At 48.4% G+C, this 15,381-nt stretch overlaps 1 protein-coding gene across 1 annotated transcript in view; it reads right to left on the reverse strand.

Moving 5' to 3' along the window:
- Positions 1-3,528: 3,528 nt before the first annotated feature.
- SPATS2 (spermatogenesis associated serine rich 2) overlaps positions 3,529-15,381 on the reverse strand; it is a 29,323-nt gene continuing 17,470 nt past the window's right edge. The window contains 7 exon segments of the mRNA XM_074534018.1: positions 3,529-3,974; positions 4,069-4,136; positions 5,730-5,974; positions 7,255-7,357; positions 9,352-9,399; positions 9,401-9,462; positions 10,572-10,630. Coding sequence (XP_074390119.1) covers positions 3,704-3,974; positions 4,069-4,136; positions 5,730-5,974; positions 7,255-7,357; positions 9,352-9,399; positions 9,401-9,462; positions 10,572-10,630 — 856 coding nt within the window. The 3' untranslated portion in view covers positions 3,529-3,703.

Raw genomic sequence — 15,381 nt, forward strand, 5'->3', positions numbered from 1 at the left:
GTGCTCCCAGTTTGGAACTGGAACCCTCCCAGTGCTCTCCCAGTAACACCAGTTTGGGACTGGAACTGTCCCAGTGACACCAGTAAGAACCAGTACAGCACCAGTAACACCAGTATGGAACTGGGACCCTCCCAGGGCTCCCAGTTTGGAACTGGGACCATCTCAGTGACCTCCCAGTAATACCAGTATGAGACTGGGACCATCCCAGTATGGGCCTGGGACCCCTCCCAGTTTGGGACTGGAACTGTCCCAGTGCCACCAGTCTGGGACTGGGAATATCCCAGTAACACCAGTATGGAACTGGAACTGTCCCAGTGCTCCCAGTATGGGATTGGAACTGTCCCAGTGACACCAGTAAGAACCAGTATGGCACCACCAGGAACACCAGTATGGAACTGGGACCCTCCCAGTATGGGATTGGAACTGTCCCAGTGCTCCCAGTTTGGGACTGGGATCCTCCCAGTGCTCTCCCAGTAACACCAGTATGGGACTGGGACCATCCCAGTATGGGCCTGTTACCCTCCCAGTTTGGGACTGGAACTGTCCCAGTGCCACCAGTCTGGGACTGGGAATATCCCAGTAACACCAGTATGGAACTGGAACTGTTCCCAGTACTCCCAGTATGGGATTGGAACTGTCCCAGTGACACCAGTAAGAACCAGTATGGCAACAGGAACACCAGTACGGGACTGGGACCCTCCCAGTTTGGGACTGGAACTGTCCCAGTGCTCCCAGTTTGGAACTGGGACTGTCCCCATGACCTCCCAGTAACACCAGTTTGGGACTGGGATTGTCCCAGTGCTCCCAGTCTGAGATTGGGGTCATCCCAGTGCTCCCAGTTTGGGACTGGGACCATCCCAGTTTTAGACTGGGATCCTCCCAGTGTTCCCAGTATGGGACTGGAACTGTCCCAGTGCTCCCAGTTTGGGACTGGGACCCTCCCAGTGACCTCCCAGTAACACCAGTTTGGGACTGGAACCATCCCAGTTTGGAACTGGGACCCTCCCAGTACTCCCAGTATGGGATTGGAACTGTCCCAGTGACACCAGTAAGAACCAGTATGGCAACAGGAACACCAGTATGGGACTGGGACCCTCCCAGTATGGAACTGGAACTGTCCCAGTGCTCCCAGTTTGGGACTGGAATCCTCCCAGTGACACCAGTAAGAACCAGTACAGCACCAGGAACACCAGTTTGGGACTGGGACCCTCCCAGTGCTCCCAGTTTGGAACTGGGACCATCCCAGTGACCTCCCAGTAACACCAGTATGGGACTGGGGACCATCCCAGTATGGGACTGGGACCCTCCCAGTATGGGACTGGAACTGTCCCAGTAACACCAGTATGGGACTGGGACCCTCCCAGTTTGGAACTGGAACCCTCCCAGTGCTCCCAATTTGGAACTGGGACCTCCCAGTGCTCTCCCAGTAACACCAGTATGGGACTGGAACTGTCCCAGTGACACCAGTTTGAGATTGGGATCATCCCAGTGCTCTCCCAGTAACACCAGTCTGGGACTGGGATCCTCCCAGTGCTCCCAGTATGGGACTGGAACCATCCCAGTTTGGGCCTGGGGCCCTCCCAGTGCTCCCAGTTTGGGGCTGAATTTCCTCGGAGTTGCCCCAAATTCCACCCCCCCCCCCAAATCCCAAATTTTGGTCCCTTCCAAAAACCGAAATTCCCAAATTTTAAAGCTCCAAAGTTTTTATTGGATTCGTTCTCAAGTTTTGTTCATTGAAGGGAAAAATTCCCCAAAAAAAAGAGAAAACAAAAAAATAAAAAACCCCAAAAGTTGGGGAAAAAAAGGAAAAAAAAAAAAAGGGGGAAATTGGGGAATCTCCCAAAATTCCCAAAAATTTGGGGCTGGGATTGGGGAGGGTGGGGAGGAAATTCCTGAAATAAATTCCAGAGAAAACCCAAAAATGGTGGAGTTTAATGGGGGGAGGGGGAACGGCACAAATCCCAAAGGGAAATCCCAAAAATCCCAAAAAAAATCCCAAATTCCAAAGGGAAATCCCAAAAAAAATCCCAAATCCCAAAGGGAAATCCCAAAAGGAAATCCAAATCTCAAAGGGAAATCCCAAATTCCAAAGGGAAATCCCAAAAAATCCCAAAAGGAAATCCCAAAAAATCCCAAAAGGAAATCCAAAAAATCCCAAAAGGAAATTCCAAAAAAATCCAAATCCAAAGGGAAAGCCCCAAAAAATCCCAAAAGGAAATCTCAAAGGGAAATCCCAAATTTTGGGGGGAAAATCCCAAATTCCAAAGGGAAATCCCAGAGGGAAAATTCCCAAATTCCAAAGGGGGAAATCCCAAATGGAAATCCCAAAAAATCCCAAAGGGAAATCCCAAAAAATCCCAAAAGGAAATCCCCAAAAAATCCCAAATTCCAAAGGAAAATCCCCAAAAAAATCCCAAATCCCAAAGGGAAAAATCCAAATTTTGAGAGGGAAATCCCAAAAAATCCAAAGGGAAATCCCAAAAAAATCCCAAATCCCAAAGGGAGAAATCCCAAATTCCAAAGGAAAATCCCCCCAAAAAAATCCAAATCCCAAAGGGAAATTCCCAAATTTTGGGGGGAAAATCCCAATTTCCAAAGGGAAATCCCAAAGGGAAATCTCAAATTCCAAAGGGTAGAAATCCCAAATCCCAAAAGGAAATCCCAAAAAAATCCCAAATCCCAAAGGAATCCCAAAAAAAAAATCCCAAAGGGAAATTCCCAAATTTTGGGGGGAAATCCCAATTCCAAAGGGAAATTCCAGAGGGAAATCTGAAATTCCCAAAGGGAAAAATCCCAAATTTTGAGGGGAAATCCCAAATTCCAAAGGGAAAATTCCCAAATTTGGGGGGGTCAGGAATGCAGGGACCCCCCAGATCCTACAGGGAAAATCCCAAATTCCAGAGGGACATCCCGGATGTTGGGAGACCCCAAAATCCCAAATTTTCCCCCCTCCAAAATCCCAAATTTTTCCCCCCAAAATTCCAAATTTTTCCCCTCAAAATCCCAAATTTTTTCCCCTCAAAATCCCAAATTTTTCCCTCCAAAATCCCCAAATTTTTCCCCCAAAATCCCAAATTTTTCCCCTCCAAAATCCCAAATTTCCTCCCCAAAATCCCAAATTTTCCCCCATTCGCAGCCAGCGCGAGGTCGGGGTTGGGATTTTGGGAATTTTTTGGGGGAGAAAATTTCAGGATTGGGAGAAAAACAAACCCCAAAAATCCCAGTGGGAAAAACGGGGAAAGAGGGGAAAAAAAAAGGGGGGGAAAAATGGGAAAAAATTGGGGAAAATTTGGGAAAAAATTAGGAAAAATTGGGGAAAAAAGGGGAAAAAATTAGGAAAAAATTGGGGGAAAAATGGGGAAAAAATTGGGAAAAATGGGGAAAAAAGGGGAAAAAATTGGGAAAAAATTGGGAAAAAAATTGGAAAAAAAAAAAGGGGAAAAAATGGGGAAAAATTGGGAAAAAAATTAGGAAAAAAATTGGGGAAAAAATTGGGAAAAAAGGGGAAAAAATTGGGGAAAAAAAAGGGAAAAAAATTGGGAAAAAATTGGGAAAAAAATGGGAAAAAAATGGAAAAAAATTGGGAAAAAGGGGGTATGGCACAGTGGGATCTGTAAACGTTCCCAGGATGGGACCCCGAATCCCCATCCCGGATTTTGGGGTTTTCAGGAATTTTTTGGGGTTTTCAGGAATTTTGGGATTTTCAGGAATTGGCCCCCTCAGGGCGGCTCCTGCGCGGCCCCGGGCGGCTCCGGGCGCCTTTGGGGGATTTGGGGTTTTCGGGGTTTTTGGGGGATTTGGGATTTTTGGCGTTTTCAGGGTTTTTGGGGTTTTTGGGGGATTTGGGATTTTCGGGGTTTTTGGGGGATTTGGGATTTTTGGGATTTTCGGGGTTTTTGGGGGATTTGGGGTCCCCTGGGGGTTTGGGATTCTCTGGGGATTTGGGGTTTTTGGGATTCTCTGGGTTTTTGGGATTTTTGGGATTCTCTGGGGATTTGGGATTTTTGGGGTTTTCAGGGGATTTGGATTTTTGGGGTTTTCAGGGGGATTTGAGGTTCTCTGGGTGTTTTTTTGGGGTTTTTGGGGTTCCTGGGGGGCTCCGGGCGGGCTCCGGCTGCTCCCGGGGGGTTCCGGCTCTGCGGGAAAAGGGGAAATGAATCCAAATCCCAAATCCTGGGAAATGATCACAAACCCTGGGAAATTATCCCAAATCCCAAACCCTGGGACTGAGCCCAAATTCTGGGAAATTATCCCAAATCCCAAATCCTGGAAATTATCCCAAATTCTGGGAAATGAGCTCAAATCCCAAACCCTGGGAAATGAGCCCAAATCCTGAATCCTGGAAATGAACCCAAATCCCAAACCCTGGAAATGAGCCCAAATCCCAAACCCTGGGAATGATCCCAAATCCCAAATCCTGGGAAATGATCCCAAATCCCAAATCCTGGGAAATGAGTCCAAATTCTGGGAAATGCCCAAATCCCAAACCCTGGAAATGAGCCCAAATTCTGGGAAATGCCCAAATCCCAAATCCCAGTCCCAGGAAAAACCCTGAATTCCCAAATTCTGGGAAGGATGGGAGAGAACAGGGGGGAGAACCTGGATCCCAAATCCCAGATCCCAAATCCCAAATCCCAGTGCCAGCGGCTCCGGTCCTGATCCCAAACCTGATCCTGGATCCCAAACCTGATCCTGATCCCAATCCTGATCCCAAACCCAATCCCAAACCTGATCCTGGATCCCAAACCCGATCCCACCACTCCCTCTGGGTGCCGGCCCTGGATCCCAACATTGCCATTCCAGAAATCCCAATCCTGATCCCAACATTCCCAATCCTGAACCTGAACCTGACCCCGATCCTGATCCCGATCCTCCAATCCCCGTCCTGATCCAGATCCACAACTCCCAATCCAAACTCCATCCCCATCCCAAATCCCATCCTGATCCTCAATCCCAATCCTGATCTTGTTTGAAATGCCATCCCCATCCTGATCCATCCCAATCCCAAATCCTATCCCAAATCCTGATCCCAAATCCCAGATCTCAGATCCCGTCCTGATCCCAGATCCAATCCCATCCTGATCCCAATCCCAATTCCAAATCCTGCCCTGATTCCAATCTCAAATCCCACCCTGATCCCAGAACTCCCAATCCCAATCCCAAATCCCAATCCCAAACCAAATCCCAAACCCCAAATCCCAATCCCAGATCCCAATCCCAAATCCTGCAATCCCATTCCCACCTGTGGGCTCGGGGCTGGCTCTGGACTCTGATCCCAACATTCCCAATCCCGATCCCACTGCCCCCATTCCCCATCCCCATCACAAATCCCAAATCCCAATCCCAAACTCCAAATCCAAATCCCAAACCCCAAATCCCAAATCCCAGATCCCAGATCCCAAATCCAAATCCTAAACCCCAAATCCCAAACCCCAAATCCCCGATGCCAAACCCCATCCCAATCCCAAATCCCAGATCCCGATCTCAAACCCCAATCCCAGATCCCAGATCCCAATCCCAAATCCCAGATCCCAGATCCCAAATCTAAATCCCAGATCCCAATCCCAGATCCCAAATCCCAGATCCCAAACCCCAAATCCCAAACCCCAAACCCCATCCCAATCCCAGATCCCAAATCCCTGATCCCAAACCCCAAATCCCAATCCCAAATCCAGATCCCAAATCCCAAACCCCAAACCCCAATCCCAATCCCGCAGTCCCATTCCCACCTGTGGGCTCCGGGGTGGTTCCGTTGGGGCGGCGCCGCCCTGGGGGGATCCCGGGGCCGATCCCGGGGCTGATCCCGTTGGGAATCCCGGGGCTGATCCCAAGGTCGATCCCGTTGTTGTTGCTGATCCCAAGGTTGATCCCGTTGTTGATCCCACTGTCGTTCCCGCTGTTGCCGGTGCCGCTGTGGGCGCGGGGCTGGAGCTGCAGCGGGAGCGGCTGGAATAGCTGGGCCTGGGGTGGGAAACTGCAGAGAGACACTGGGAATACTGGGAACACTGGGAACACTGGGAACAGTGGGAATACTGGGAATGGCAGCGGGGCTGGGATTAATGGGACTGGGAATACTGGGAACACTGGGAGCAGTGGGAATGGAAGCAGTGGGAATGGGAATGGGACTGGGAATACTGGGAATACTGGGAATGGCACTGGGAACACTGGAAACACTGGGAATACTGGGAATACTGGGAACACTGAGAACACTGGGAACACTGGGAATGGGACTGGGATTAATGGGACTGGGAACACTGGGAGCAGTGGGAATGGGAGCAGTGGGAATGGGAATGGGATTAATGGGACTGGGAATACTGGGAAGACTGGGAGAAATGGGAATGGGACTGGGACTGGGAATGGGACTGGGAACAGAACACTGGGAACACTGGGAGTGGAGTGGGAACGGGACTGGGAACACTGGGAACTCTGAGAATGGGACTGGGGTTAATGGGACTGGGAACACTGGGAGCACTGGGAATGGGACTGGGAATACTGGGAGCAATGGGAATAGCACTGGGATTAATGGGACTGGGAACACTGGGGAGACTGGGAATGGGAATGGGAGCACTGGGAATGGGACTGGGAACAGCACAGAACAGTACTGGGATTAATGGGACTGGGATCACTGGGAACACTGGGAATGGGACTGAGAACACTGGGAGTGGAACTGGGAATACTGGGAATGGGACTGGGAACAGAACACTGGGAACACTGGGAGTGGAGTGGGAATGGGACTGGGAACACTGGGAGAACTGGGAACTCTGAGAATGGGACTGGGGTTAATGGGAATGGCAACAATGGGAACACTGGGAGCAGTGGGAGTGGGACTGGGATTAATGGGACTGGGAATACTGGGGAGACTGGGAATGGAAATGGGAACACTGGGAATGGGAGCACTGGGACTGGGTATACTGGGAGCACTGGGAATGGGAGCACTGGGAGCACTGGGAATGGGAGCACTGGGAGCACTGGGAACGGGACCAGGCTCCAAGTGGGAGACCCCAGACCAGCCCTGGCTGCACCAGGAGAAATTCCCAAGGGATTTTCCCAGAATTTTTCCTGGGATTTTTCTGGAATTGCAGCCCCACCTTGCCCGAAGGCCGGAGTCTTTCCCAGGGCAGATTTCCTGGGATTTTTCCATGGGATTTTTTGGGAATTCCAGCCCCACCTTGCCCGAAGGCCAGGGACACTCCCAGGGCAGTTTTTCCCTGGGATTTTTGGGAATTCCCATTTTTTTGGGAATTGCGGACCCACCTTGCCCGAAGGCGCCGATGCTGCCCCTCAGGGCCTCGAGGTCGCAGCCGAAGCGCCCGGCCCGGCCCAGCTCCTCATCGAACTTGCGCTCGCTCACAAAGTGCTGGGAACAATGGGAAAAATGGGAATTTCTGGGGGAATTCTCATTGGGAATGGGGCTGGGAAACAATGGGGATTTCTGTGGGAATGGGGCAGGGAAAATTGGGAATTCTCACTGGAATTTCCATGGGAATTCTCACTAGGAATGGGCCAGGGAAAATGGGAATTGTCACTGGGAACAGGGGAAAAATGGGAATTTCTGGGGGAATTCTGACTGGGAATGGGGCAGGGAAAATGGGAATTTCTGTGGGAATTCCATGAGAATGGGGCAGGGAAACAATGGGGATTCCATGGGAATGGGGCAGGGAAAATTGGGAATTTCTGTGGGAATTCTCATTGGGAATGGGGCAGGGAAACAATGGGGATTCCATGGGAATGGGGCAGGGAAAATGGGAATTCCTATTGGGAATGGGGCTGGGAAAATGGGAATTTCCATGGGAATGGGGTAGGGAAAATTGGGAATTTCTGTGGGAGTTCTCATTGGGAATGGGGCAGGGGAACAATGGGAATTCCCACTGGGAATGGGGCAGGGAAAATTGGGAATTCCCATGGGAATGGGGCAAGGAAAAATGGGAATTCCTATTGGGAATGGGGCAGGGGAACAATGGGAATTTTCACTGGGAATGGGCAGGAAAAAATGGGAATTCTCACTGGAATTTCCATGGGAATTCTCACTGGGAATGGGGCAGGGGAACAATGGGAATTTCTGTGGGAATTCTCACCGGGAATGGGGCAGGGGAACAATGGGAATTCCTATTGGGAATAGGGCTGGGAAAATGGGAATTCCCACTGGGAATGGGGCAGGGAAACAATGGGAATTCCCACTGGGAATGGGGCAGGAAAAATTGGGAATTCCTATTGGGAATAGGGCTGGAAAAATTGGGAATTCTCAGTGGGAATGGGGCAGGGAAAATTGGGAATTCCTATTGGGAATAGGGCAGGGGAACAATGGGAAACAATGGGAATTCTCACTGGGAATGGGCAGGAAAAAATAGGGATTCTCACTGGAATTCCCATGGGAATAGGGCAGGAAAAACTGGGAATTCCTATTGGGAATGGGGCAGGGGAACAATGGGAATTCTCACTGGGAATGGGGCAGGGGAACAATGGGAATTCCTATTGGGAATGGGGCAGGGAAAATTGGGAATTGCTATTGGGAATGGGGCAGGGAAAATGGGAATTTCTGTGGGAATTCTCATTGGGAATGGGGCAGGGAAAATTGGGAATTCTCACTGGGAATGGGCAGGAAAAAATGGGAATTGTCACTGGAATTTCCATGGGAATTCCTACTGGGAATGGGGGAACAATGGGAATTTCTGGGGGAATTTCCATGGGAATGGGGCAGGGGAACAATGGGAATTCTCACTGGAATTCCTATGGGAATGGGGCAGGAAAAATTGGGAATTCCTGTTGGGAATAGGGCAGGGAAAAAATGGGGATTCCTATTGGGAATGGGGCGGGGGAACAATGGGGATTCTCACTGGAATTTCCATGGGAATTCTCACTGGGAATGGGGCAGGAAAAAATGGGAATTCTCACTGGAATTTCCATGGAAATGGGGCAAGGAAAATTGGGAATTCCTATTGGGAATGGGGCACGGAAACAACGGGAATTTTCACTGGAATTTCCATGGGAATGGGGCAGGGGAACAATGGGAATTCTCATTGGAAATGGGGGAAAATGGGAATTTCTGTGGGAATTTCCATGGGAATGGGGCAGGGAAACAACGGGAATTCTCACTGGAATTCCATGGGAATTCTCACTGGGAATGGGGCAGGGAAAACAGGAATTCCCAAGCAAATGGGGAAAAATGGGAATTTCCAATGGAAATTGGGTGAGAATTCCCACGGCGATCGGGGTCAGGATTTTTTATGGGATTTTTGTGGGATTTTATGGATTTTGTGGGATTATTTATTTGGAATTTCTGGATTTTTATGATTTTTTATGCGAATTTTCCTGGATTCCCCCTGCCCCCGCTTTCCAGCACCCCGGGCCCACCTTGATGTCCGCCCGCAGCTCCTGCAGCTCCTCCTCCGACATGGCCGGGGGCGGCCTCGGTGAGAGCGCGCAGGGACTCGGCCCGGAGCTGCCGCACGGAGAGGAGATCCACTGGGAAATGGGGAAAAACATTGGGATTTTGGGAAAAAACATCAGGATTTTGGGGTAAAACATCGGGATTTTGGGATAAAACATCGGGAATATGGAAAAAAACCCCAGAAATTTGGGATAAAACACCGAGAATCCCAGCCCGGCGCTGCCAGCACCCACAGCAGATCCACTGGGAGAAATGGGGAAAATGGGATAAAACACCGGGAATTGGGGATAGAACAGCAGGATCCCAGCCCGGCGCTGCCATACGGAGAGCAGATCCACTGGGGAATGGGATAAAACATTGGGATAAAACATCGGGAATTTGGGGTAAGAACAGCAGGATCCCAGCCCGGCGCTGCCGTACAGAGAGCAGATCCACTGGGGGAGAAAATGGGATAAAATATCAGGAATTTGGGGTAAAACACCAGGAATCCCAGCCCGGCGCTGCCGTACGGAGTGCAGATCCACTGGGGGGAAAAATGGGATAAAACATAGGGAATTTGGGATAAAACATGGGGAATTTGGGGATAAAACATCAGGAATTTGGGATAGAACAGCAGGAGTCCCAGCCCGGCGCTGTCGCACCCACAGCACTTCCACTGGGAGAAATGGGGAAAAATGGATAAAACATTGGGAATTTGGGATAAAACACCCGGAGTCCCAACCCGGCGCTGCCGCACCCACAGCAGCTCCACTGGGAGAAATGGGATAAAACACTGGGAATTTGGGAATAAGCATTGGGAATATGGGAAAAAACCCTGGAAATTGGATAAAACATCGGAATTTGGGAAAAAAAATGGAATTTGGGGTAAAACATTGGGAATATGGGAAAAAACCCCAGAAATTTGGGATAGAACACCAGGAGTCCCAGCCCGGCGCTGCCACACAGACCGCAGCTGCTCCACTGGGGGAAATGGGATAAAACACTGGGGATAAAACATTGGGATTTTGGGAAAAAAACCCCCGGGAATTTGGGATAAAACATCAGGAATTCCGGGATAGAAACACCCGAGTCCCAGCCTGGCGCTGCCGCACCGAGAGCAGCTCCACTGGGAAACATTGGGAATTTGGGGTAAAAAATGGGGATTTTGGGAATAAACATTGGGAATTTGGGGAATTCTCCTCACTTGCTTCTGCCTTGACTTTGTCCATCTCGGCCAAGAGAGCGACCTCGCGATCCATGAGGCTGCAGGGAAACAGGGAAATGGGAAAAATGGGATAAAACAGTGAAAAATGGGAAAAAAATGGGAAAATTCAGGGAAAAGTGGGAAAAACAGGGAAAAAAACCAGAGAAAAAACAGGGGAAAATGGGGGAAAAAACAGGGAAACATGGGGGAAAATGGGAAAAAATGGGGGAAAAGTGGGAAAAAACAGGGACAAATGGGGGAAATGGGAAAAAAACAGGGAAAAGGGCAGGGAAAAATGGAAGAAATGGGAAAAAATGGGAAAACTCAGGGAAAATTCAGGGAAAAATGGAAAAGTGGGAAAAACAGGGAAAAATTGGGAGAAATGGGAAAAATGGAAAATTCAGGGGGAAAAGTGGGAAAAACAGGGAAAAAACAAGGAAAAATGGGAGAAATGGGAAAAAATGGAAAATTCAGGGGAAAAATGGGAAAAAATGGGAAAAATGGGGGAAAAAGTGGGAAAAAATGGAAAATGGGAAAAGTGGGAAAAACAGGGAAAAGGGGCAGGGAAAAATGGGGAAAAACGGGAAAATGGGGGGAAAGTGGGAAAAAACAGGGAAAAAAAACCAGGGAAAAATGGGAAAATTCAGGGAAAAGTGGGAAAAAACGGGGAAATGGGAAAAAATGGGAAAATTCAGGGGAAAAATAGTGGGAAAAACAGGGAAAATGGGGGGAAAAGGGAAAAAAACAGGGAAAATGGGGGGAAATGGGAAAAAATGGGAAAATCAGGGAAAAATTGGAAAAATGGGAAAAAACAGGGGAAAATGGGGGAAAATGGGAAAATGGGGGAAAAGTGGGAAAAACAGGGAAAATAAACAGGGAAAAAAACAGGGAAAATGGGAAAATGGAAAAAATGGGAAAATCAGGGAAAAGTGGGAAAAATGGGGGGGAAAAATGGGAAAATTCAGGGAAAAATGGGGGAAAAGTGGGAAAAAATGGGAAAAAAATAGGGAAAAATGGGGGGGAAATACAGGGAAAAATTGGGGAAAAGTGGGAAAAACAGGGAATAAATGGGGGGAAATGGGAAAAAACGGAAAATCGGGATAAAACGGAAAAGTGGGAAATGTGGGCGGCAGTTCCGGGATTCGCCGCCAGGGGGCGCCGGAGCCGCGGGAAAATCGGGAATTGGGAGAAGCAGGAGGAGGAACCGCGGCTCAAATCCCAGAAAATCCCACAAAAATTCCACCAAATTCCCACAAAATTCCCGAAATTCCGTTTTCCTGTCATCCCCCCAAGCCAGGCGGTTCCAGCCCATCCCAAACCCCCCCGGAATTTTGGGAATTTTTCCCAAATTTTTCCCAAATTTTGGGAATTTTCCCGAATTTTTCCCCGAATTTTCCCTGAATTTTGGGAATTTTTTCCCGAATTCCCTGCACAGGGAGCTCTCCATCCAAAACCTTGGAATTCCCAATCCCAGCCCATCGCAAATTTCTGCATTCTGGAATTCCCAAACTCCCCAGAATTCCCTTTTTTCTCCACAGAATTCCCTTTTTTTTCTGAATTTTTCCCACTTTTTTCCCCAGAATTCCCAGATTTTTCCCATTTTCCTGACCAGCTCTGGATCTCTCCGAACACCGACCCCTTCACCCTGCACAGGGAATTCTCAATTCCAAACCCCCGAAATTCCCATTTTTCCCCATTTTTCCTCCCAAATTCCCATTTTTTCATGGATTTTCCCCATTTTTTCTCGGATTTTCCCCATTTTTCCCCCCATTTTTTCCCAGATTTTCCCCATTTTCCTGACCAGCTCTGGATCTCTCCGAACACCCCCTTCACCCTGCGCAGGGAATTCTCCATCCCCAAACCTCTGAAATTCCCATTTTTCCCCCTAGAATCCCCATTTTTTCATGGATTTTTCCCATTTTTTCCCGGATTTTTCCCATTTTCCTGACCAGCTCTGGATCTCTCCGAACACTCCCTTCAATTCCAGCCCATCCTGAACTCCCAAAATTCCCATTTTTCCCCCAAAATTCCATTTTTCCCCAGAATTCCCATTTTTCCCCCCAGAATTCCCATTTTTTCACGGATTTTCCCCATTTTCCCCCATTTTTTCTCAGAATTCCCATTTTTCCTGAACACCCCCTTCACCCTGCGCAGGGAATTCTCCATCCCCAAACCCGCAGAATTCCCATTTTTCCCCATTTTTTTTCCCTCAAAATTCCCATTTTCACTCCCAGAATCCCCATTTTTTCACGGATTTTTCCCATTTTTCCCCAGAATTCCCAGATTTTTCCCATTTTCCCTGACCAGCTCTGGATCTCCCTGAACACTCCCTTCAATTCCTGCCCATCCCAAGCTCCCAAAATTCCCATTTTCCCCCCATTTTTTGCCCCAGAATCCCCGTTTTTTCACGGATTTTTCCCATTTTTTCACAGATTTTTCCCATTTTTTTCTGGATTTTCCCTATTTTCCCTGACCAGCTCTGGATCTCTCAAACACAGGGAATTCTCCATCCCGAACCCCCGAAATTCCCATTTTTTCCCCCCAAAATTCCCATTTTCCTCCCAGAATCCCCCATTTTTTCACGGATTTTTTCCCATTTTTTCACGGATTTTTCCCCAGAATTCCAGAATTCCTGACCAGCTCTGGATCTCCCCGAACACGCCCTTCACCCTGCACTGGGAATTCTCAATTCCAGCCGCATCCCAAACTCCAAAATTCCCATTTTTTTCCCCCATTTTTCCCCCCAGGAATTCCCATTTTTTCACGGGATTTTTCCCATTTTTTCCTGATTTTTCCCCAGAATTTGGGAATTCTGACCAGCCTCTGGATCTCTCCAAACACGCCCTTTGGAATTTTCCATCCCAAACCCCCGAAATTCCCATTTTTCGCCCCAGAATTCCCATTTTTTCCCGGATTTTTCCCATTTTTTCCCGGATTTTTCCCCAGAATTCCATTTCCCTGACCAGCTCTGGATCTCCCCGAACACGCCCTTCACCCTGCACAGGGAATTCTCCATCCCAGCCCATCCCAAACTCCCAAAATTCCCATTTTTTCACGGATTTTTCCCATTTTTTTTCCCAGAATTCCCATTTTTCCCCATTATTTCTCAGAATTCCCATTTTCCCTGACCAGCTCTGGATCTCTCCAAACACTCCCTTCCGAATTCTTCATCCCAAACCCCTGAAATTCCCAAATTCCTGATCCCAGCCCATCTTGAATCCCCAAAATTCCCATTTTTCCCCCCAGAATTCCCATTTTTTCACGGATTTTTCCCTCAGAATTCCCATTTTCCTGACCAGCTCTGGATCTCCCCAAAACACTCCCCTCACCCTGCACAGGGAATTCTCCATCCCAGCCCATCCCGAACCTCCAAAATTCCCATTTTTCCCCATTTTTCCCCCCAGAATTCCCATTTTTCACGGATTTTCCCCATTTTTCCCCCATTTTTTCCCGGATTTTTCCCATTTCCCTGACCAGCTCTGGATCTCTCCGAACACTCCCTTCACCCTGCGCAGGGAATTCTCCATTCCAGCCCATCCCAAGCTCCAAAAATTCCCATTTTTTTCCCATTTTTCCCCCCCAAAATTCCCATTTTCACTCCCAGAATTCCCATTTTTTCCCGGATTTTTCCCAGAATTTGGGAATTCCTGACCAGCTCTGGATCTCTCTGACACTCCCCTCACCCTGTGCAGGGAATTCTCAATTCCAAACCCCCGAAATTCCCATTTTTCCCCCATTTTTCCCCCCAGAATTCCCATTTTTTCACGGATTTTTCCCATTTTTTTTCCCAGAATTCCCATTTTTTCCCCATTATTTCTCAGAATTCCCAGATTTCCTGACCAGCTCTGGATCTCTCCAAACACAGGGAATTCTCCATCCCGAACCCGCAGAATTCCCATTTTTTCCCTCATTTTTCCCCCCAGAATTCCATTTTTTCACGGATTTTTTCCCATTTTTTCACGGATTTTTCCCATTTTTTCACAGATTTTTCCCCAGAATTCCCAGGATTTTCCCTGACCAGCTCTGGATCTCCCGAACACTCCCTTTGAATTCTCCATCCCAAACCCCCTGAATTCCCAAATTCCCAATCTCAGCTCATCCCAAACCCCCGAAATTCCCATTTTTCCCCCCAGAATCCCCATTTTTTCACGTATTGTTCCATTTTTTCAGGGATTTTTCCTATTTTTTCACAGATTTTTCCCCAGAATTTGGGAATTCCTGACCACTCTGGATCTCTCCGAACACGCCCTTCACCCTGCACAGGGAATTCTCCATTCCAAACCCCCAAAATTCCCATTTTCCCCCCATTTTTCCCCCCAGAATCCCCATTTTCTCACGGATTTTTCCCATTTTTTCACAGGTTTTTCCCATTTTTCCCCGAATTCCAGATTTCCTGACCAGCTCTGGATCTCCCTGAACACCCCCTTCACCCTGTGCAGGGAATTCTCCATCCTGAACCCGCAGAATTCCCATTTTTCCCCCCAAAATCCCATTTTTCCCCCAGAATCCCCATTTTTTCACGGATTTTTCCCATTTTTTTTTCTGGATTTTTCCCATTTTCCCTGACCAGCTCTGGATCTCTCCAAACACAGGGAATTCTCCATCCGAACCTGCAGAATTCCCATTTTTCCCCCAAAATTCCCATTTTTCCCCCATTTTTTGCCCCAGAATCCCCCATTTTTTCATGGATTTTTCCCATTTTTTCATGGATTTTTCCCATTTTTTCACAGATTTTCCCCCAGAATTCCCATTTCCCTGACCAGCTCTGGATCTCCCCAAACACTCCCTTCACCCTGCGCAGGGAATTTTC

This window comes from Zonotrichia albicollis, unplaced genomic scaffold (genome assembly GCF_047830755.1).
Source record: "Zonotrichia albicollis isolate bZonAlb1 unplaced genomic scaffold, bZonAlb1.hap1 Scaffold_241, whole genome shotgun sequence".
In the NCBI taxonomy this organism is placed as follows: domain Eukaryota; kingdom Metazoa; phylum Chordata; class Aves; order Passeriformes; family Passerellidae; genus Zonotrichia; species Zonotrichia albicollis.